The sequence below is a fragment of the Poecilia latipinna genome, unplaced genomic scaffold (genome assembly GCF_001443285.1).
Source record: "Poecilia latipinna isolate Pla-1442-1.1 unplaced genomic scaffold, P_latipinna-1.0 Scaffold2136, whole genome shotgun sequence".
Taxonomy (NCBI): Eukaryota; Metazoa; Chordata; class Actinopteri; order Cyprinodontiformes; family Poeciliidae; genus Poecilia; species Poecilia latipinna.
The window spans coordinates 19,191-43,970 of record NW_015114752.1 but is presented as its reverse complement, the minus strand read 5'-3'; the positions used below and the strand labels follow the sequence as shown (position 1 = coordinate 43,970).

At 39.5% G+C, this 24,780-nt stretch overlaps 1 protein-coding gene across 4 annotated transcripts in view; it reads right to left on the bottom strand.

The window, feature by feature from the left end:
* The window catches only part of si:dkey-82f1.1 (DENN domain-containing protein 2A), a 43,553-nt gene extending 19,667 nt beyond the window's left edge, over positions 1-23,886 (bottom strand). The window contains exons 1-4 of one of the 4 annotated variants that reach the window (XM_015017387.1): positions 23,468-23,886; positions 7,681-7,767; positions 3,215-4,174; positions 596-723 (exon numbers count right to left, since the gene is read on the bottom strand). In XM_015017387.1, the coding sequence (XP_014872873.1) occupies positions 596-723; positions 3,215-4,174; positions 7,681-7,766 (1,174 nt within the window). In that variant the 5' untranslated portion in view covers position 7,767; positions 23,468-23,886. Of the gene's footprint in view, positions 1-595; positions 724-3,214; positions 4,175-7,680; positions 7,806-23,467 lie in introns of those variants that run through there. The other 3 variants (XM_015017386.1, XM_015017389.1, XM_015017385.1) reach the window with 3 other exon arrangements.
* Between the last annotated feature and the right edge of the window lie 894 nt (positions 23,887-24,780).

Below are 24,780 nucleotides of genomic sequence, written 5' to 3'. Positions count from 1 at the left end.
AACTAACGTTGATTAATCGTCGCCAGCAAACTCGGCTCCTGTTGGACATTATTTACTCAAATGAAACCCAAAGTGAACAAATCGTGTTTAATCCAGGGATCCACACCGTCCAATCAAAGCAGGCAACATCATATAACACTGCTACTACTGTACGCTAAGTAGTTAAACAGGCTCTTGGTGGGGTTGCCACAACACTAGAGACAATAAGGAGGGAACATGCAGTTTCTAATAAAGAAGAAACAACGTGCCTGTAAATTAAAATCGGAGCAGCAAAATAAACAGAGCTAAAGACACTTAATCTTTCTCATCATGTCTGCGTCTGACCTGAAGTAGATTCATGCACAATACTGCACAGATTTGACCCTGATTAAGATTACTGTGGATAAAATATTGCAGTGCATCTAAATACAGAAAAATAATGGATAAACTAAAGCCCACAATGTTGTTTAAAATCTAAATTGATTCATAAGCTGCCTTGTTCATATGGTAATACTTTGAAGTCAGATGCTAAACAGCAGATGTTTCATATTTAACACTTTGCCAGATTTCACTTAGTTAAGAGGGGGGGGAAATAGGTGTTATATCAATTATTTACCCATTATGTCTTCATAGACGTTCTCTTCTGATAAAGTGCATGTGAGGCCCAGTTTGGACTGAGCGTACCAGTCCACCCGACTGCTTTCCGTAGACGACTGCAGAAGATCCTCAAACTCATAGGACTTCCTGTTGGATAAAGAAGCACAAAGACTCTCATTTATTTTAAATGGACAAGTCTCCAAACACCCCAGTGTGCCAAGTTCAGGCTTTTTGAAAATACTGCCATTTGGTAGATTTCTGTCCATCTAGTGTAAATGCTAATGGATTGCGCTAATGACACTCTTTGAGGTGGAAGTAGTTACACAGAGAGTTAAGGCTCAAAGTTGGCTACTTTCGGCGTCGGTCGGGTGTTTGAAAATTAAGTTAGGTGAGCCACAAAAAAGCGGAATAAGCCGTTTGGAAAGAAGATGTATAGTCTACTCCAAAATGTTGACCATTTACTCATGCTGCTTCATTTGAAAAGACTTTGAGCTTTCGACATATAGCAAAAAGGCTAAGCATATAGTAGGAAAGTTGTTTTGATGTTTCTTTTTTTTTCAGTTTTCAGCCTCTCATTGTTATAGAACATACTGAATTTACAAATCTATTTTAGAAATCTCAGAGTTAGAGTAGGTTCCTATATTCTCGTGGGTCGAATGAGTGGTGCAGTGATGATGTATGTCTTGTTCAACCAGCCGGCCGCAGCAGGATCTGCACAAAGCAATAATTTGAATCCTGTTTTTATCCCCAATGTCTTAAAGATTTTACTAAGGAATCTGAAAATGGCTAGAAAAATCAGACTGAGCATCTCTAATACTTGGGAAAACTCAAATCTAATCATAATGAACATCAAAACATGTCAAAGTTTAAAGTCCAACATAATATGTATCAACCAGAAACCATATTTATGGGCTTGAATTACACAGAGAACATGACACATGGTTTTCAAATTTTGTTTTACAGTTAAAAATCTGAAAAGTGTGGTGTAATTGTTCCCCTTTGCAGTTTTTTGGACAGCAAAAGAAAAAAAAAGTGTGGCAGGAAACTAACACTAAACAGACCATTCCCACCTTTAAAAACGGTTGTGGCAGCATCATGTTGCAGTGATGCTGGTCTTCGATAGGGACTAGAAGCAGGACAACAACCTTTAGCATACAGCCAGAGAGGCACAGCTGATCAAAGCATATTTATGAATTCAAATGGACAAGTCACAATCTAATGGAGGATTTTCTGTAAATCTGGAAAATGTATGTTTTCTGTCTAGTCAAACTGAGTTTGAGCTACTTTGCAAAGAAGAGTTGGCCAAAAAGAAAAAAAAAAGAAATGTCTGTCACCAGATGTGGAAAACTGGTAGGGACATACAGTAGCAACAAATATGTGCAGCTGCAATTGAAGTGGAAGGTGATAACTATGGTTTGAAAATGACAAAATGTGAAACGAATACTTTTGCAACATATGGTTCATTTCTCTGTGACTGAACACGTATTTCAATTTCAACCTTTGTTTAACTCTCTGTTTACCTCCTAGTTCACTAAGTGCTTTTGCCATCACATTAGGTTTTTAAACCTCTTGAACCAGAAACGTGCATTTTAATTTTCTCAAAGGCATACATCTTTGTATCGGTGAACACTCATGAGGGAGACAGTCTGACCAAACAAAAGGTTTGACACAGCGGATTTGAGCGGAGCAAGTCCTCCACATATGGTATGGAAAGTAACAGATCCAAGGCCAAACAAAAATGCAAGCCACTGGAGGAACTGAACAATAGATGTGATCCAATACTGCTATAGCCACATTGCTTTCTGGTTTCTCTGCACAGCTCTCTTTATTTGATTGCAACCACATGAATTCAAATACTGTGGCGTTGTTTGGGATTCTAGATCAGATTCCCTTAATTTACCTTCAGAAAAGTCAACCTCCGCAGAAAGGAGTTCTAGGAAGAAAGATGTCTGCAGCAACCAAATGAGTTGCACAATCATTTTCACCATGAAGGCTAAAATCGGGCATGCAGTAATTCTGCCCTTCTGAAAGTCCTGTAAAGATTATATACTTTTGGTGTCCTGGAAAGAGTGCATTCCTCAAATCCAAGAACTGAGCTCATTTTAACCTAACAGCCATTGTTTTTGGACTGTGGAAAGAAACCAGAGTATCTGGAGAGAACAAACGCATGCTAAGGGAGAGCATGCAAACTCCATGCAGAAAGACCCCAGGTCGGGATTCCAACCCAGGCTGCAAGGCAACAGTGCAACCACTATCTTTGAACATATAGACAGAATATTTTTGCCTTTTTTATTCTTGGCAAAACAGTTCAAGCTTTATCAGTTTTGATGAAGAGTATCCGTGAACACAGACACTCAATAGGATTAGGTCTGGATTTTGACAGGGCCAATGATGGGTTTTAGCTACATAATGCCTTCTGCATGGAGGCCTTAGAGTTTAATTTCTTGCTCCACTAACCAGAGCACCGTCTAGAAGAAGGCTGAAAACAAAGTTTGATTTTTAGACTTCCGAAAGTTTTTTTGATAACACTTTATTTGAAGGGGCGTTCATAAGACATAACAGTCTCAGGTGGGCGTAATAAGGTCTAGACTGGATGTCTGTAGCTGGAGATAGTCTCTGGTTCTTTGCACAAGCTTACCTGTTGTTGCTGTCCCGGGCTCTGTCAACCCAGGGTCTTCTGCAAACCCCTGGAGGAGGGCATGTGGGTAGAGGTGGGGGAGGGATAGTGGGCAGCGGAGGCAGGGTTCTCTTCGCCTTTCCAAAGGAAGGACTCGAACCTGTAGATTGTGTGTGATGCTGGAAAGTTCTTTGAGGTTTAGGTAAGGGGTTTATGGAAGGAGCACCGGGCTCACAGTATTCGTTCTCAGACTCCCCATCCTGTCTCCTCTGCAATCCACCGGGTCGAACCTTGTCAAAAGTCCCAAAAATTGGCTCATTGGCCTTCTTCTCTGCTGCCTCCAACTCCTCCTTTGATGGGGGGCAGAAGTAATTCCCTGGAAATGCCAGTGAAGGCTTATGGGGAACTTCCTTTGTGGCTTTCTCCAGTTTTTTGACATGAGTCAAAACTGTTTTCTTGTCTTGGAGTTCAGTAGGCTTATTAGCAAAACACTTCTCTGCATTTGCTGTGCCGTCTGGATGTTTAGGGCTCGAATCCCCAAATTTTCCGAGATTTTCTTTCCCTGAGTCTTGCCTCTCCCAGCTAGCAAACCTCCTGCTGTCTGTCCGTTGGACGTCTGAAGCTTTGGATTCCTTTTTCCTCACAATGTCAGCTTCCTTCTGCGTTGTGCTAAGAGGACATGTTCCTGTAGCAGCCACATGGGAGGACTCCTTTTTGCCTTCCCACTGGGATATTTTATCACGGATGCTGGCAGTCCTGGCTCCCGCTGAGCTCTTGCTGTGGCTCAGTCCGTTTTCCATGGTGGGAATTTGCGGTTCCTTCGTGGTGGCGGCTCTCCTTTGAGTCAGCATGGTGTCAGGACCTAAGGTGTCACTGAGAGTGTGCCTCCTGTCTCTGTCCCCTGGTAACCCACACACCTCTGAAGGCTGGGGCGCCACAGACGATGGCGCCTCCCCAACCTTCAAGCCACAGCAATGGAGCCTTGAAAAGACATGAAGAGAAAATTGAATGCAGACTATGAAAAGCTTCCACAATTTGAATAGTAATCATTCTGTATGGAGATGTACCAAGAAATTAGTCAGTGTCCAGAAACAAACGGGTTATTTTTTAGCTTGATTGGCCCTGACTGGTGACCAGTAGTTCATAAGCTCAAAGATAGAATCTAGTATATGAAAAAATACCACTGACATAACACACACACACACACACACACACACACACACACACACACACACACACACACACACACACACACACACACACACAATAAAACACATACTGACCACCGGCCATACGGGAAACCTCCCAATCCTCCCAATGGCCAAGCTGTCCCTCTATAAATGGCTATACCGACAAATACTTCTACATGCTGTTCATATTACCCTGTATTTCTTCTTCCTCTAATGTTTAGATATTTACACTTAATGTTGGGACTCCCTAAGTGCTTGAAGTCAAAGTCAAATTCCTTGTTTATGCACATAATCTTGGCCAATAAAGCTCTTCCTGGTTCCGTTTCTGATCACAGTAGCTTTGTTTGAGGTTCAAACCATTTTCTTTAAGTTGCAGTAGGGTCACTTTATTTTTTTAAGTTATCAGAGTATGTAACTCTGATATTTTAGTCAAATTTTTCACGTGATTAGAAGATAAAAACATTTAAAGTTTTAGTACACTCAATATTTAAAAGCATGTTTCGGAGACAGACAATGTGGTGGTTACTGAATTTGGTCCGATGCTCCTGTCTCTGTCGGTCTGGGTACCAGGCCTGTCCCACTACACATGCTGTCTCAGGCCTACTTTCTTCTTTCAACAAATGGTCTAATCCCTGTCTCTGCATGTGGCTAGCCTCATAATCTGCCTTCTAAATTACAATAAATTCAATTAAATATCTGTCTTCCCCACAGGGAGGCGTCTTCCCTCCTTTGCTACAGAGAGTTGTGTCTTGGCTCATTCGTGAATGGCATATAACTAATGTAAAAACTGAATGAAGTGCAGTAAATCTGGTCTGGAGGTTTTATATAAATGAACTACACCCACACTAGATGTGAAACATCAAATGCAGCCCAAATTGTCTGAATTATCCGTGCTTAGGCTGCCGGACATTTCCCACAATAATTTGGAGAAATGTGTTCTGTCGCCAGTGACTCACACAACCTGGTTGGTTAAGAAGTGTGTCTGTGGCCTACAGAAAGGAAAAGCTGGCTGTTACTGGTAGCAAGGTAAGAGTTTTCCTTTAAAAGGATTTTGTGGCATTATTGGCTTTTATTCAATTGTAGCTCAGAAGGGGAGGACATGTAGTAAATGGCCCGAGAATCAAACCTAGGACAGATGTTTCAAGCAGCTTTTCTTTGTCCCGTCTTTTTCAGCTAATTACATCTACTGGCTAGTAGTTTTCAACATGTACACAGCCTGTCCTAAACAATAAAAAGGACAGATACTATCTAGCTTTTTTTAAATGTATGTGCAAAGGGTAAGACATTATTTTGAAGAGTTTTGAAAATAGATGCCCAGCTCATCACTTGAGACTGACTGGTCGAACAAGACTTTTCTCTTGAGCTTTTTATGAAAACCAGACCATCTTCGGTCTTCGCCTTATCAATTCCTCTTCATTCCAAGTGGCGATCATGATCATCAAATAATGCTATCTTTTCATATTTTTTACAACAGCTCAAAAAATGTATTTTGCTGAAAACCGAATTTGAAACCAGCCACTAAATTCTGATCGGTACAGCTATAATTGGTTTTAGAGATTATATTCAGCATGCAGAGTAAAAACAAATATGCCTCACGTGCCCTAAAAGAAATTATTTAAGACTTTCATAATTACAACAGCTTCAAAGGGTAAAGAAAACACTTAGAAAAAAAGGCTGTTTCAGCTGCGAGTCAGTCCCGGAGCGTCACCGGGTTATGACAGTTTGAACTCCGGGTTTGAGGGTCAAAGTTTATGAGCTACACACACAGCTATTTATGGAGTGGAGACAAAGTATGCAAAAAAAAAAAAAAAAGGGGGGGGTTGGGGGGCAGAGGCCCAAGTGTAGACATGTATCTCTCCTTTTCTTCTTCCCAACCCATAGAGCTCAGTTTTGGTTCAAAGCCTATCAAATGCTTCCCACCAACAAATGGAGGAAAGGCAGATTTGCTGATTGAGTTTTGATGACGATGCTAAATTAGACATCCAACAGTTGTGTAATCTAGAGGAAATCTGAGGAGAGAGTTGAAGAGATTGAGAACTCAAATTTCCTTTTTCTTTGAGAAGCTGCTGACGAGACATGACTAAAAAAGGAATTTAAATAACTTTCCTCTTTGCATTAGGTTTTTAAACTGTGGCCACATTTATTTTCCTCTTTCAAGATATGCTAGCAGCAACAAAGAAGAAAAAAAAACTAGGTCAAACAAAAAAGGACAAGTAAAACAGAGGAAATGGGATAGAATGTGGCAAAGGATTGCCCATACATTAAAGGTTGTGTTAAAGACAGAATAAACTGAAGAGTATGGATTTAAAAAAATGTGTCCATGTCTAACGGGACACCAAAGATAAAAGATGTGGCCTTTGAATGATGCAGTCAGCAAATGGTTCACTGAGACAAAAAACACTGCACAATAACTACAGCAAAAATGAAAGAGAGGACTTTATATAGGAGCGGTAGAGGCGCTGGACAGCATTAGCAGGAATTAACCAACACTAGCCAACCAGCAGATTGATAATGCAGCCCTCGTCTCCTCTCTTGCTCTGCCTTTATTTTACTGAAAACTTTAAGGAACAAGGACATTTACAGCTATCCTAAGATTAATTCAAAAGGTTAAAACCTTTAAAATCATTGTTATTCCTGAAAAGCTGTGCTCTTGATTGGCTTCCTTAGTATTTAAAGCTGCAATAGATAATTTTTATGAAAATATCTTTATTACATATTTGTTAAAACTGTCACTATCCTGATAATATGAGACAGGTAATCTGTGAGAAAAAAACATTAACCTCTTCTGTCTTCTCTCTGTGGTTCTACTGTCATGTACAGAAATACACAGCTCCCAGTCAGAAACAACCAATCAGAGCAAGGGAGAGAGCAGCATGAACAAAAGTAGACTGACAGCGCTAGGACGTTGCTGCTCGCTCTGATTGATTGTTTCTGACCGAGTGGTGTATTTCTGCAGCTGGCTTTAGGACCATAAGGAGGCAGAGGAGCTTGATTTTGTGTGAACATAAAGTGTTTTTTTCTTTTCTTCTATTTTTATATAAAACGCTCTAACATAAATAATTTAACCTTGAAAGTATGACTGACTACAGATTTTACTCCCTCTTTCTGTAAAGACAGCTGAAATCTCCCTCCACAAAACTTCATCCCAAAGTTTCAGGGCAAACTTCCTCCCTACCACGATTGTTTCCTAGGGTCAGTTTTTTTTTGTTTTTTTTTTTTACTGGGACACATATTTTATTCTGATAAATGTAGTGGAATAAATACTGTGAAAAAGTTTTCAGAATCTGAAGCACCTACCCGTTGACTGATTGGTAAATACAGTTGTCAGTGTTTGCACAGAGCAGCAGGGCCCTTCCGCCGGTCATGGTGCTAACAGCTGGCATCCTGAACACACAAAGGCAGAACATGTCAGACGGTATCACGTGGGCTGCACGAAGGGCAAGGTTCTTGAAAGAAACAACATGTAAATAGGGGACATTTGGTTTGTTGGAAACACACCATGAACCATTATTCAGCAGACAATGGCATGCTGTGCCTTACAAAGACATTGAACCTTTTTTTTTTTTAAGGGCAAACTTTGTTGTAATCTGTTGCTTTTTCATGTGATAGGCCAAAGCAAAGTAATTATGAAGTGGAAAGAATATTTTTTACAAGCATTTTATTATTTTGCAAATGAAAATCTGACTCTATTTACTAATTTAGGTGACAACTGAAGGCAACTTGTACTGGGTTTTATTTAAGGGCATCAATATAACGGGAGCTGAATACAAATGCACATTCTTGTATCTTTCTCCTTCCTCTGACATGAGATAAAAGTAAACACATTAAAGTTTCTGGTTGTAATGTCACAAAATCAAGTGTGTTGGTATTTGGGTGATGCACTGTAATTATATGAAAATATAAAAACATAAATGGGAGGTAGGATTGGTGCTATTAACTTTATTGCCCATTGTGTTTCAGCATGTTGCTGTTAAAATGCCAGATTTCTCAAATGAACATAATGAAAACACATATTTGAAAAGGTTCCTTCATTTGAAATGTGCTTTCCAGCTTTTGATTTATTTTTGACTTTTTTTTTTTTTTTTTGCCACGCAAGTATATGGCACTAAGTGTAAAACAAGATGCTCAAAAAGTATTTAAAAGATGAGCCAAATGTAAGATCCAAATAAAGCTAACTTGGGCTAAAAAAATAAATAAAATAAAATAAAAAAAAAAAAGAAGAAGAAACTGGTAGGTAGGGAGTAGGAAAAAAAATCCACGTTCTACCAAAATCAAGGGATACGGCAGAGAACCATGTGGTATTTAAGCATTTACTCTGTGGTAAACGCACACAGATTCACATTAGTGCTTTGTAATCTTACAGAGAATTCAAAACACGCTTACATGTTTGCATTGCAGTCCCACACAGAGCTCGCCAAGAATCCATATGCCGGTCCAGCGAATGGATTTTATGTGTGTGACTTTTTCCAGATGTGCCGAGATACTTTGCAGGGTATTTTCAGGCTGTTAAACATTTCCTGAGCACTGCCTGGCCCAGATTCCCCCTCTGTCTTTATTTTTTTATTATTTTTCTACAAACCTGCATCAGCCAACCCTGACACTTCTCTTCTCTGCACTTTTAACTATTTAGGGAATGTGGCCCTAATTCCTCTGATCATTGTCCCGATTGGAAAGAGTTCAGACACTAATGATGCTCAGAGTTTTGGACTTGTGCTATTATCCACAATAAAGGGACAGTTCAGATCTTGCCTGTCATATTTTACCTTTTGTCTTTCCTTATAGCTCAAGTTATTCATTCGTTTGTCTTTGCCTCATAAGTCCAAAGCCAAGCCGCCGAGGAGGGAAGAAAATGGAGAAGGAAGGCTTGCGTCAAGCATTCACCGGGCTTGTAGGCCAAAATTATTTTCAGCTGTGAGCCAAGTGGGGGTCACATGTTTGAGGAGAAACATCAACCACTTCTTTTTCCCTTCTTCCCTCCCCAACTGATTATTTTTTCTTTCCACAAATGTAACACAGAACCCAAGAACAGAGATCTAGCATGGAAAAGACTGAAAACAAGGACTATGAATAATGCGTAATACCCTCTAGTTGTTTTATTAACATGTTAAAAATGTGTTGTTTTATTGTTTTGTTTTGTTTTTTTTTCCCCCAGTGTTGAGATCAGAGATATAGGAAGGAAGAAGGGAAGGAAGGATGGATGGCAGTGGGTTGGGGGTGTCCTTAGGGTTAGCATGTCTCCAAGAGAAAGGGAAGATGGGAACAACGGATGAGAGGGACAGGCCTTGTAAAAACTAAAGAGGAAAATGGATAATGCAAAGAATAATAAAAGTATACTGTTGCAGTGAATAGTGCAGGCTTTAAGGATGTCATGTCATTATTTAGAAACCTTCAGTCCAAACAGAAAAAGCATCTCAGTGGCGATTTAAGTTTCTTTGAAAGGTCATTTTCACACGTTTCCTGACTTTCTGTCATCATCAACATATCTCCAACCTGACAGGAAACAACAATTATATATACAGGTCTTTAAATTTGGCATCAGAAGGTCTTCAGCATCCCGTTACTCAGGAAACTTTTTTCAAATGGGGGGACAATAGGCTTTTGTCTCCTTGAACTATTAGCAACAATTGTTAACACCAACCCCCCAGAGCAACATGTCCATCATAACAATACAGAGGCCGAGAGAAGCCATCTGCCGAGGCCAATAAAACCATCATGGGAAACTGGGACCTCAGGACCTCTACCTGTCCCCCCGTCCCGCCCCTTTGAACTGCCCTGTGAGGTGTGACAGGAAATGGAAGCAGTATCATTATTATTATTAACAGCAGTGGGATGGAAGGGAAAATAGCTGAAAATGTCTTATAATCTCAATTACTTTCTAATATTAAACTTTTTTTCTGATTGTAATCCAAGGAAATATTTCAGTTTATAACACAATTTAAACTCAAGAAATCTCATGTTGCCTCTAGAGTTGTTGGTGAGACTGAGACGAATGAACTCATGACCTCAGATGGAAGAAAAACTCAAATTTTGGCTCACCATTAAAAAGGAAAGAAAGGCCAAAGAGAAGGCCTTAACATCAATACTGACAAACTAAGCCCTAAGATAGTTTCAACCAGTACTAGGAAATACAAAGATAACACTATTTCAATCTGGAAAGACTCAGACGAAGAAAAGGGAACAATTAAAAGATTTAATGACAGCAATGAATAACAGTTCTTTGGCGCTCGGGCCCTGGCAGCTGATCTGAGCTGAGATTTGATGTGAACTCGATGAACATCCCGATAACCGATTAGGGATGCTCTCCCCCAGGGCCCAACATTGGTGGTGGAGGTCTGGAAAGGGTGCCATCCTGGAGAGCCGAAGGATGTGGGTGGAGAAGGGGTGGTGATGGGTTGAACGCAGCTGGGAAGCAGCTGACGGCTTGGGTGTGGATCCTTTTATGCAGAGCTTGATTGATGATTGGACACGCCGGATGGGGTCCAGAGCTGAGGTCGGAGATGAGCATAACACCGATGGGCGAACGGAGATGATGGAGTCTTCCAGGTTGAATTTTTGCTATCAGCTACATTTTTTGGAAGTCGTCTATGTTTTTTCACCTGAATTAGGACTATTTTCAACGGCTGATTCCAAAAATGACATCCATTTTTCTCAATCAGGTCAGGCTTTTATTCTAATTTGATTTAGATAAATCCAATCTTCTGACTAAATTGATGACATTTCTGTGACATTATCAGCTCATTTCCGTTAATATTTATCATCCAGAAAAGGTTTTAGGAGAAAATATGTTTTCAAACAGCATGTGTCAGCAGCATCCGTCGTCTAACATCTCCATCACGCCTTTACAAAATGTTTATCTACCCTGGGTGTCTGTACAGATATCCAAATATTCCTCAAGCCTCATCTTCCTACACATTTGGTGCTGCATCTTGTGTGAATTAATCTCCTGCTAAGAAAATTGCAAAATGTTTTGGGACACATCCAAGTCAGTGATGGTACATATACAGTGCTCCTAACCACAAACACAAAGAATGCCACTGCAATGATTGGATAGTAATGTGACTTAATCTCATGCTACAGTATGCATGCACTTTGTCTGCATGCGATGGTGAAAATTCGCTCAAGCTGAATGCACAAAACCACTGACGATGCAGTGGATGTGGCTTTATTTTCTAATTTATTTAACTAATAATTAATTAACCATTGTTTGTGTATAACACATTGAACATTTAGTAGTCAGCAGTAGTCAACACAAAACCTATGCAAAGAAAAACATTTAATGATTACATCAACTCTAGACATCAAGATCTGTGGTAAATCTTGATGTCCTACTAAATGCACTTTATTTCTTCAAACTAGGCCTCACGGAAAATATTTTCATAAACATCGGAGAAAAACTTATTTTAAATCATTTTAAAACCTCTTCTTTTGCTTACTGGGCTCCATCACAAGCTGCCAGAGTGAGTCGTTTTGGAAAGTAAGGAGTAACACTGTCCATTTTAGAGAAGAAATTAAGCTATCATTAGATTACCGATTTAATGAAGGGAAACAGTCAAAGATTATAGACTTACATTCAAGTTAGTATGTACAGAATGAAAGCAAGTACAAAAGAAAATTTTCAAAAGAAATTGACTTGTTAGCATTGTTACCAAGTCAATTTTCCCATTGTTATTAGTTGCACAGTTAGCCGTTTTTAGTTGCTCAGAAAGCAAAGATTCCCAGTCTTTATATAGATGGTCCAGTTTTGCTTGAAAGCAACAACTGCTTTAAAAAAGGTGCATAGATTTTTAGCAAGAATATAAATTACTTCACATGCTTCAATTTAACTGGATTTTCTAATTCCGGGCTCGCATGATGATGGTCCTTGCACTGAATTTCCTTCAACCCATTCAGTTGTGATGTACCAATACACACACACACGCACACACGCACGCACACACACACACGCACGCACACACACACACACACACACACACACACACACACACACACACACACATCAAGCTTGCCAGAGTGGGGTAATTTCTCATGGTGTGAGTTAAGTCTTGGTCTGCACTTTCAGAGATGATGTTTTTCAAAAATAATCAAGTGTTGTTTTTTATGAACAACATATTACGCAGGAATGTTTTGCAGCTGAAGAGGAATCAGCTTCATCACACTGGATGCAGGTGGTGCTGTTTGTGTGTTTAATCATCAGCTTCCAGATGCTGTCAGTGAGCTGCTGGGCGGGCTGGTGTTGCAGGGCTCTGGAGGCCTGCCTGCATCTTCCCTACAGCTGCTTCTCATAAAGACTTCTCCCCTCCCCTCCGTCGATCCTCTCCTCCCCCTGCAGAAAGAGCTAGCACCGTTACATCATCTTCATTCTTTGCTTGTTTGCTCTGAAACTTCTCCACTTTCCCCCTCCCCCCCTTGTCATTTCTAAATGCCTAAAAAGGACAAAGTTTCTGATAGCCCTCCCCAACCCCCACAGCTGCAACGAATGTCTTGGAGTTTTCCGAAAGTCAGAAATCAACCAAAACATGTCTCAGAACCTCTTGCTGTTATCAACGGTTGGTAGAGGATAAGTAAATCACTCTCGGCAAACATGATAGCTCGAAATGTGGCTCATGTTCAAGTGATGAATTTCTGTTTCTGTCTTTCTTTCTGCGCCCAGGCACAGTGAGGACCCCATCTCCAACAGAATGTGGCTGAGTGCAGCTTATATTCCAAAAGCCTCATCTGTAATCAATTTAACACACTGCTGCACACTTAGCCTAGCTCCTTCTGGAAGGGCCAACTTGGCTGTTCTCTCTATCCCACCCTTCTCTCTTTTATTTTCCACTTTAGTTTTTTCCTCCTTCATTGCTATTTGGTTACAAAGTTGTGGGGAGACCACGCTAATAGAGGAATAAGGATGAGCCATAGGGAGGTAAAAGGATAATGTTGAATCCTTTGCTTCTTTGTGTTGGTCGTCCTGAGCCGATCTCAGATTTTCTGCAAATCTGGAGGACAGATTGTTGATTCAAAGCTAATTTTATCACGTTACAACAAATTTCAATGCTGTTTACAGATATTTTGAGTAACACATAGTTGAACTTGAAGTGGAAGGAGTATGAGCTACTGGTTTTATTATTGGCAACATATTGTATAGACGTTTGCAGGTCAACAGACAAGTCAGGGATAAAGTTGTGAAGAAGTTTAAAGCAGGATTAGATTATAGTGCTGTCAATCGATTATAAAATGTAATCGTATTCGTCATATTCTAGCGCTTTATGCAATCACGATTAATAACTATGCTTGACTTTGTAAGCTTGAAAAGTAAATAAGCATATTTTCAAAAATCATTTAAGAAAATATTTCAGTGTCTCCAATCGAAAATGTCCGCATGTTCTGTTTTGCAGGTTTTAATATTCAGGAACGTCTAAAAGAAGTCTGATTTTTTTTTTTCAAATGTTAATTTAGAAATGTATAAAGGATAATTAATCATTATAATACGCATACTGTCTTGGTTTTATCCAAATTTCTTTTGTAGTGTTTTTTTAAAGCAAAATTTGCCACATCACTTTGACTCTCCTCGCTCATCTTTTCACTCGGTTTGAGACACTGGATTGTTGACCACCGTACAACAGCGTTCAACATGTTGTTTGAAGTAACCCTCTGCAGGAAATAGGCTTTTAGGCCACTGCATTACGAAATATTAACATGTTAAACTTTCTAGATTAATCACATGCATTAATGTCGACAGCCCTAGTTATAAAACAATATTACAGGCTTTGAATGTCTTGCAGAGCTTTGTTCAGTCCATCAGGCAGAAATGAAAATTGTATGGTGAATTTTATTTATGTTTTTTCTTCTTTTAAAGTTTTTTTTTTTTGCCTCTAGTGGCCTTATTTGATAGTGAATTGATAGGAAAGTGGGTAATGACAGAGGGGGTCAGACAAGCTCATCAGGCCGGGACTCAAACCAGTGACACTGAGGATTAAGGCCTCCATGTGGGTTGTGCTTAATCCTTGCACCACAACAGAACCCCATGGTCCAATTATACACATACAATTGCACCAAACTGATAGGCAGTTTGGAAAACATCAATCAGACAAGCAGCCAAGAGGTCCATGGTGACTCTGGAGCAACTACAGAGATAAACTGCTCAGGTGAAAGAAGCTGACACGATTTGGCTTAACAGCAGCAAGAGGCAGGTCGATGTAATATACTTCCATCCCACTCACTGTTCAACATAGGATATAAAAACATGCAGCACAGCCAAACACAGTCGAACATCCAGCAAAGGCTACAAAGGTTTAGATCAAAGTTCAATGTTTACCACCCAATCTGCCTGTTATTTTTTGCAAAGAATATGTAATTGTTTCTAGCATATTCCAAAAGACCTGCAGCTGTGACTGCAGCAAAAAGGAGCTGAATACAAACGGAGGCCACACCTTCAAGATTTTCATGTTATTTTTGTTAGCTTAACAATAAAATGTAAAACTGTGCATCAGTCTCCTTCCTTTTAACGTTTATGTGTTGCTTTCCATCTAATCTAATCTAATGTAATCTAATTTAGTCACATAAAATCCCAAAAAAACACAGCGAGGTTTGTGGTTGGAATATGACAAATTGTGAAAAAGCTAGAGGCATATGAAAACCTTTGCAAGGCGCTTTATATTACCACTTAGAACTTGTTGGAAAACAACATACTTCCTTCCAGAAGAAGCAAAGAAATGTTAAAGGAACTGTAGAGAGGGAGAGGAACAAGCAAATGAAGGAGAGAATTGTAGCGTTCCTTCACAGTGTCCTTCCCTCTGTTTTCGTCTTTGTGTCATGCTCAGGGGGCCCCGCTGCTTTCCCAAGCTGATTTCATTGCAAGGCCTTGGACTCGAGCCAAGCACGCCAACTCTACGGCCATGCGTGCGTGCTCAAATCTGTGTAGGAAACTTTTCATGTACGTGGCTGTCACACACAATCTGTCACAAGTCTGGAAATTACATTTCACCATCGCACACTTTCTATGTACAAGCCGTCTCATTTTCACTCCAATGTGGTCTAAACTCCTTGTCCTCATTGTTGCATTCCCTTCTCCCCCAATCTCCCTCCCACCCCACTCACCATTCCTTTATTGTAAAAAAGAGGACGGACGTGAGACAGTACTGAAACTGGTACAGACACGGGGCCAAACAGGAACCGAAGGGGGATACCGCAAACAATTATTTCTCACAGCACATTTCTCTGCTTATCAAGCAATTCCAAATATAACACATGCATCCCATTGTTACATTTCCAACCCCACACTTAGCAGTGCTTATTATTGTCTTGGTAATTTACATTAGGGACCTCTGACAGTCTGTGTGTCTGAGTACTGGAAGTACGCTGATGAATATTACTTTAAATTACATCTCAAAAAGTTTGGTTTCAAACCTCTATTGGCACTTTTAGAAATTTCCATTGTTGTTAAAATATTTTGAACAAAGTCATGACACCAAGCTCAGCTGAAGACTTTATGTATTCATGATGAAATTTGGAGCCTTAAGCACAAGTGGTTGAGGCATGAGGATAATTTCTCAATTTTTGTTCTTCCAAGACCAAAATAATTTGCAAACTGGATGCTTTGCTTTTCCTAAGACAAATGTGTAAAGGTTTTGAATCTACAATCATTAGCATACACATTTTCTACATTTATTTGTTTAATTAAAACATTGCATGTTTAATTTACTGTTGAGCAGATTAAAAAAAGTTTTTTAACCAGCTTAAAATGTTTTGGTGATTTTAGCTTTTCTATTATTATCACTACACTGATAGATGAGACCTGAAAGCTAGGTTTTTCTTTTTGTCCATATTTCTAAGCTTGACTGATTTCTTGATCAGAGCTGTCCAATTCTGCCAACAGGAGTGGGCAGATTTTCAAATAATGCCAGAAGCTTTTAAATTACATTTATCTGGATTGAATGTAGATATTTAAGCCTATATTTGTGATTTTGACCATGTGTTGATCAATGATGATTCAGTGCACGAGTTTCAAGTCAATTTTCTTTAAAGTAATCTGACCTTCGCTTTCTGAAAAAATCAGTTTGAATGCATTGTCAACGACACCACATGACGTTCATGTCCATGGTAAGTGAAAGCAAACTTCTCACTGCAACTGTAAAATGCAGCAGTTTTTACAAATGCAAGGTTAACATGGCCGCCAGCGGAAGGAAGCTCTGGACATGGTCGGCATTGTCCTTCCCTACTCCTTTCACCCGTCAAAAGTTTATAAATGACCAATCGTCAAGGTTTAGGTCAAGGCTTTTATTGTAAAAGATTTCAGACTCCATTTATTCCCTTAGTCTTAGTTCAAAAAACAAATCTGGGAAACCTTTCAACAATGCTGCCTTGTTGAAAGCCAAAAAAATCCTTGTTAAACATCATCTAAAAGGGTGGCAAGTCAGCCAATTAGAGGAATTATTGCATACAAACATTTTTTCCAGCAAACAGTTGACAACACAACACTTTAATTGGCTCAATGAGGTGGGTGAATAACAAAAGCACAAGACAGAGAACAAAAGAACACAACTCTGATGAAAAGGGGAGAAAGTGAAGTACCAGAAGTATCCAGAGAGTCTCTGTAAACCGGTCTCTGTCATTCTGCTCAAATGGGAAAGAGTGTCTTGTTTCCTCCTTGTATAGAGGTGGAGCATCTGTCGACCGTGGACTTGTCAGTCCATTCTCACAACAGATACAGAGCACCCCTCAGCAGAGCTCCTGACTCATGCAGAATCTGCTCTCAATTACCCTGCTGGCTCCACACAACAATGTGTGCTGCCAATTCATTCCAGGACACGTTTTCAATAAACTGCTCTCACTTTGGCCCACATCAGCCCGTTTAACACTGCTTCTGTTATATGCAAAGAGCCACGTTTGTTTCCCCTCATATCTGAAAGATGAGTGCAGCTCCAGCCAACGACTGAGATCTTCATAAAATCTGCCCAATAACCATTGAACATACACGGCATCCCCACAAGCGGGTATAAGCAGGACAGCCTACTTTGGCCACATTTTAAACAAATCTTTGACATCCTCTTTTTGGCAGAGCCTGGGGTACTAAGTGTACAGTTTTTGTCTTGGGTAGATAACTGACATCAAATCAATTAAACAAAGCATAACATTTATGAAATCTATTTTAAAACAAGATCAAGTCAATTCAACATTAAAATCGATGTTTGCGTTTCAGTTTCAACGAGGCTGTAAACCTTGGTAGTTGGACGTGAAGACCTTATTTCTACCTTACTTGTTGGATTTCTACAATAGTCTGTTTAATTTCAAAAGTTGAGATTTTTCTAAAGCCACAGTGTAAATGCAGGCTTCAGAAAAACTTAATACTTCACTTGAAGACATTGCCACTGTTGTTTGTTAGATGAGAAGCCCTGCCACATGCTAGCATTTGAGTTTGGAAAGCCTCCTTGCAATCACCCTAATCATAGCTCCATCCTAAGATTCAAGTCGGGATTCTGACTGGGCAACTACATTAATATTATCTCAAAATGAAACATGTAGGTTAAATTAAAAGATTACTCCAAGGCTAAATCTGCAATAACTTTGGGCTTACTAGCAAATGCAAGGTCGCGGCAGGTCTCAAACCTCTATAGCGTCTATAATGATTGGGGAGAATAATGGGTAGCAATTTTTTAACCTAACCATAAAACCCAAAAAGCTTAAGTCTGACGAAAGTGAGCTCACATATTTATGTAGCCATAAACTGGCTACTTCAACATACAAACATTAACTTCAGGGGTCTAGATCAAGTTTTAACCTCCAAACCATAATCTCTGAGTTGAGGTCCAATTTCAAAACCCTCCTCTCTTTCCTGATTTTTTTTTTTCCTTCCTGGTATATATTTAAAGGATTCCAATAGAGAATTCCCAACAGAGCTCCACTGTCTCATCCAAGCTTCCCTGCTCCTCTGTATGCTTGCACAGACATATTTTCATAATTCACCCTCCAGTCCTCGGGGGATCTAAACAAGGCGAGAGCTTGGGAAAGTGCTCTTCCGGAGCGTAAACTCAGAGATGACGCTACTGACATCCACACACCCCTCGACTGAGAGCTGTGAGCCAGGGTTAAGGCCGCCACTGGACAAATATGAGTAAAACAGAGTCTTTTGTTTGGTTTCCCCTCACACAATCAAATCATACTAAACCAATGTAAAAAAAAATTACTTTAGAACAATAAAATTTGTTCTTTAATAAAAATTAGAGCTATTATCTGACCAAACATAAGATCTGAAGCTAAATATTTTTAAATAAGAAGAAAGAATTACAAGTACAACTCAGAGAAAACGCATCACCAGCAAACGCCACTGCTTTCCCTGCTCTACATTTTAAACAAGACAGTGTTTAAATGTGATTTGTTATAATCCAGCCTCCTCTGTGTCTGCAGTGCGTCTGGGGCATCTACTTATTATGTTGTTAAACTTGGATGAACTTAAAGGTGCAGAATTGTTTTAATTGCCATTTTCCAAGAGATCCTTAAATTGACAGGTAAACGCCATTCTTTCCGCTCACAGTCATGTCTGCAAGAGGGCACAAAATAATGGAAGAGTGGAGAAAGGAGAGAAGGCTGTAACTCTACGTCAGTAACCTTCTGGCAGGACGGTAATCACTAAGATAGTAAAAAAGAATAATATTAAGTTCAACTGTAAGTTAACAGGAATAACTGGGGCCTAATCATCTTCTGTTTTAGGTTAAGTATGGTATGTCTATTAAAATGCCGCGTAGTGAAAATAAAATCAAACTATTTAATTGTAAGAACAAGGGAGGAGGTACAGGAGACTCTTGCGGGCTCCATTACAGACTTTAGTTCAATCATATAGAATTAAACAGTTAAGGGTTAGTGTCAAAACCTTGTATCATAAGTTACTGATGGCACGAGCATGTATTTTGTAGTGAAAAACAGCTAATTTTGTTCTGAAACACATCACTATAGTGACATAAAGCCTCTGTATGAAAATGCAGAGGATTCATTCATTCAGCTGATGCATTCCAGTGTTTGAGTAGTACATATTTGGTTGAATTGTATTTAATACCATTCTTTATGTGACAAAGTCTGTGTACAGGCAACATTGATCAGCACTGTTTTGGAGTGAATGTTTTAGGAGACAAATAATTTATGTCAAAAAGTCAGAGCATTTCACCCTCAAAGGCAAGACCATGGTGACTGTTGTGTCTGAGCGAAAATGTGAATTGGACTGAAACAAATGTCTCTTTTCGTAGTGACTCCTCACTGATAATACAGGCGTGGCCTGTACTTTTCCCCTCAAATTTAACTGAACGGCCAAACTGAAGCTGTGATGACCTGTCCAGAGTGTACCCTGCCTTTTGCCCATTGACAGCTGGAGAGACACCAGCACCCCTCATGGCCCCAACGGGATAAGGATGTCAGAAAATGGATGGATGGATGGATGGATGGATGGATGGATGGATGGATGGATGGATGGATGGATGGATGGATGGATGGATGGATGGATGGACAAACTGAAGACTCATACAGGACAGTTAATTTGGCTTAACATTTCTAGGTGGTAAACACAGAATGTGCATTAATTTAGCTTTAATCCAGCTGAATTTAATACACTTGCCAAAACATATAGAATTTATATTAAAATTTGTTTGGTTGGCGTTGAATTACAATCCAACAATCTACATTGAGTCCAACAATCTACATTGAAAAGTGTTAATGTAAATTAGTCCAACACTGCAATGTGATAGCATGCAGAAGTAATGCGTGATTTGATTTGACTCCGGGTTTTGGATGTACAAGATTTAACCACGCGAGTGCTTGAGAGGAGGGGGCGAGACCTATTTTTGATCATGACAAAATCCATGACCCACTAACAGTATTACACACTAAACACCCCCATCATAACAAGAGGAATTCATGGACCATAACCACAGGAAGCATTCCTTCAGGGTATATCTCTGTGGTAACAGCAGCAGCAGCTCTGGGACAGCAGAAGGTTGGCCTTTTTGAGTAGCAGGCTGCTGGGAACGGTGTCTGTTAAAAACAGGCTGCAATACCTCCCAGCCCCCAAACCCTGCCGTCCGTCACCATTCTGAGACGAAAACAATAAGCAGTAAAACGCATCAACCCGTAGAAGCCACAGCAGATAAATTTACACAAGAACTTTCTATGAATATACATGGATATCAGCATGGTTCTAACTTTGTAGGTCTGTGAAAGTGATTCACGTTATGGCTACAATTTCACATGTAATTAGAGTTACTGTTATTATTAAGCCAAATTATTGGTCACACCAATCACTTATGAATACGATCTCCACTTGCAAAACAAAAAAAAGATCCCAAATTAAGAAACAACATGATAAAAAGCATTTGTTGTAGAATTTTCTCCTGATAAGATACAATATTCTGTTGTTTGTTGATATGGGTTTAGCTGGTGCTTATGCAAACAATCTTGAGACATGCTGTATTCAGTGTGCAACAAAAATATAGAGGTTTTTGTTTAAACATAAAAAAACAATAAATAAAGCCTGAGAAAATGTGGAAATTATATGCAGTATGTAAGGTTGATCCTGAAAGGAACACAGAAAAAGAAAGCCAGAAATCGTGTCAAGAACAGAAAGTAATTTTCTACAACGGCATACAGTGACTTGCAAAAAGTATTAACGCTCCTTGAGCTTCATATTATGTTTTCATGTCACAATCTCAAACTTCAATGTTTATTGGAATTTTATGGAACAGAAAACAAAGATAACAGTGTTTCACAAGTTTCTTACTTCTTCCTACTCCTTTTCGAGCATGTTAAGATTATTATAGTACAAAAAAAATTGTCTTTTGCATTCCTTGTTGATGTGTATGATTTTATACTTCTGTCATGTTGGAAATAAATAAATATAATAAAATAGTATCATTGGCCACACACAATAGTGAAGTGGAAGGAATTGGTTTTTATCATTATCATTATTTTTAACAAGTAAAAATCTGGATGTTCATTTCAGACTGAATGGTTAAAATAAAAGTATTGCCATAGACAATATTAGGTCTGGACTTTGACTTTGTCTTTCTCAGACCTTTTAAAAATATTTTAAAAGCTATGTATCATTTTGTCTGGTAAAAAAAAAAAAAAAAATCATCACAGATTGGGGCTGCAATGTGACAAAATATGAAAACCATTAAGAGGCATGAATGCCATTGCAACATTGCTGAAGAAAGTTTACCTCTGACCTTGACTCCAAACGCAAATAGTTAACCCAATCAACCAGAAGAGTGGGTGTATGATAGTAACACCGGTACTAGACACGGGGGCACGTATAAACACAGAGTGGGTTCAGAGGACAGGATAGGAGCCCAGCCTTTACAGTCCTCCAGACCAGCAGACAAACCGTCACCATCTCTTTATCTCAAGCTCTATAAACCTTCTCCGTAACTCCAGAGAGTCAGCTTGTCTCTGTTCAATAAAATCTCACTCCTACTTTGCTAGGTAAATAAAAGGCAGGATCAGGCAGACACGGAGGATTAGAGGACCAAAGGAATTTTGATCTGTAATCTGCTTCAGCTGTTCATTTGTCTAATTATGAATATAAAGGACAAAATATGATACAGAAGATTGTGCTTCTAGATGAAATCGTTTTTTAAATCACCTTCTGATAAAACAAAACAAACACACAAGGATGAATGTGTTTGAACACAAAATGTGATCATCAACTACAAAACAACATTCCAAAACCCTTGTGAAGATGCTGGTTGATTGCTGGGAAAGGTATGTAATTTTCTAGATTAAACAAGTCCAGTACCCATCTGGGCTCATGGAAGAAGTATTTACTTCAAAGGTATCATGAAAAGCCAGATTGAACACTCTGTGATTGGTCTAAAACTGAAGTGGTCAGGCATAATAATCATTGTAACATAAGGAGCAAAAAAGTGGAGGCTTTACGTAGATTGAAAAAAACTTTAAGTTATCAAAGTTGGTATGAATGGAGGTTCTTTTCACGACATAGAAAGTCAGATACAAAACAACCAAAAGTAGCAACGGAGGAAAATGAACCGGCGCTTTTTGAAAGTAATATAATGCTACTAACAGTTAAAAACAAAAAAGAACGAGAAAGTGTTTGTGAGTTTTAGAAGTAGTTATGAAAGCAATGCGAGTTTTAATGGGGAAAAACTCACTCAAAACATCTGCTTGTTTCATTTTCTCTTAAGAAATCCTCAGAAGTTGAGCCTGTTTACAATGACAACTCCACAAACTCCATTAGCAGACAATGTTCACTCTTAATCTGTTCTGTGTGAACATTTAAACCTCTTTTTTTAAATGGTCTTTTTGGACAAGTTGTTGCTTTTCTAGATTTTTAACAGTGACCCATTGATAATTAATGTTGTGCTTTTTTTTGATGAGCTGTAATTTTCTGTATTGTACTATTTATAGAGATTAAACTTAATCCCTCTGGCAGAGGTTTTTTCAGTATCAAAACATCCTGACACTTTTTTTTTACCCTTCCAGCCTTCTTTAGTTAACTTCATTCTGACTGGAGAGATTTTTTATTTTATTTTATGGACAGCCACCTGTAGGTGAACTCCTGCTTCCTCCCTGAGGAGGTTTCCATCCAGGCAAGCCCTTTCAAAACAATACAAGCAATGCATGAAGAGGTGCTTTTGTTCGCATGGAGGAATGCTCATATCTCTATCATAACATCATTATATGCCTGCACATTTTTAAGCCTGTGATTGTTGTTTGGTGCAATCATAAACAGCTCAGTGGGGAGCAAATGAGTCTGTTTTGAACCCCCAGTGTAAGTTTTAAGAAAGTCTTAAAGACGGGAAAAAAAATCAATCTGGAAGAAACAAAGCTAAAATAAAGAGAGAAAACCAGCTTATAGCATTTTTCCATTAGCATTGCTTGAGGGAAGCATAGACCCACATTCTTTACACAGATAAAGGAAGCCTGACACAATCAAGGTCAGGCGCAAGCAATTACACTAGCACTGCTGAGTAGAAGGTACAGATGCACACCAGCATAACCTCTTAGAAACAAGCCTTTGTACAACTGTAAGAAAACGTTTTTTTCTTACTTTTTCTGGATAAAAAAAACTGTGACAAATAAAATCTTTTAGATTTCACTATACCTTTCTGAGCTGGTTGAGCCCCGATGAAGCTCTCTCGGTGTAGCTATTCATTTTGTGAAACCCGATCCCGCAGAGAAGAGCATCCACTTGCATGGCTCCTTTTCTTCCAAACCAACTAGCTTTTCCACCCCCTCTCCCCTCTCTTCCTCCGTTCCAGCGCCCCTACCCCTGCCTCTGACTTCTCTCGCTCTGCATAGCTCCTTCCCGAACCTCCTACAAAGCCACAGCCGAGGAAGCACAAAAAAAAAAAAAAAAAGTTTGGGAAAAGTGGGGAGCGGAATGAAGGGACTCCCTCTTCTCCCGTTCAGCCTCGAGGCTAAAACGGTTCGCGGCTCCGTCTGCGCGCGCTCACAGTCCTATCCATAAATGACACTAATTTTCTTCTCTACCCCTCTGAAACTTTTCCCACCCCTCGTTTCCTCAAGCCACCCCCTTCCTCCTAATTTCTCTCTCTCTCCTCCCTCTTCATTTTCCATCATCACCGCCCCCCACCCAGCTAAACCCCCCACCGCTAAGCTAATCTGCAGCTGGCCGGGTGATTGGAGCTCCGGTTACCTGGGAAACCAATTGTCCCGTTCGCTAAAAGAAAGACAGAGGGAAACGGAGCAGGAAGGGAAAAGGCTTAAAGAGCGACTACACATAACTAAAAGCTCCTCTGGGAGGCAATCAAGAGGGATTCTTTCTATCTCAGTGAGACGACAACATGTCCATCAGTTTTGTCTCTTTGTTCAGATGTGTCAACTAATGACGGCAGCCACAAGAAAAAACACAAACAAACGTTGTATGGAAGGATTAGCTTGATTGAGAAGATACAAACAGGGGAGTCCACAGCTAACTCAATGGACCTGTCGAAGAAAATGAGAAAGAGAAAGCAAGTGTCCAGGAAACAATGTTGGACATGCATACTGATGTCTGGGGGATTAACAATTAACCTTCACACCCCCATTGTTTCTAGGGTTGCTGTATAGAAAGGATGTGTTCAAACAAAGAGTACTCATAAACTCTGAACTCTTTGGCATACAGTAAACCACACATTTCTAAATTTTTATTGGGACCGAGCAAAGACAAGGTCCTTATTGCCAATACCAATTAGCTCAAAACTATTTACAAAATTGTACAATTAGGTTAGTTTTATAAACAGTGTCGATTTCTAGGGGGTTGACTACAAATGGAAGTCCTACGTTTCAGATCTTCATTTGAAATAATACCATGTAATTGTCATTCTCCTTCAGCTCCCAATGAAATAGATTGAATACACTGACACCTGTGGTTGAAACGTGACATAAATATGTTTCCATGCCACTGCATCTCTC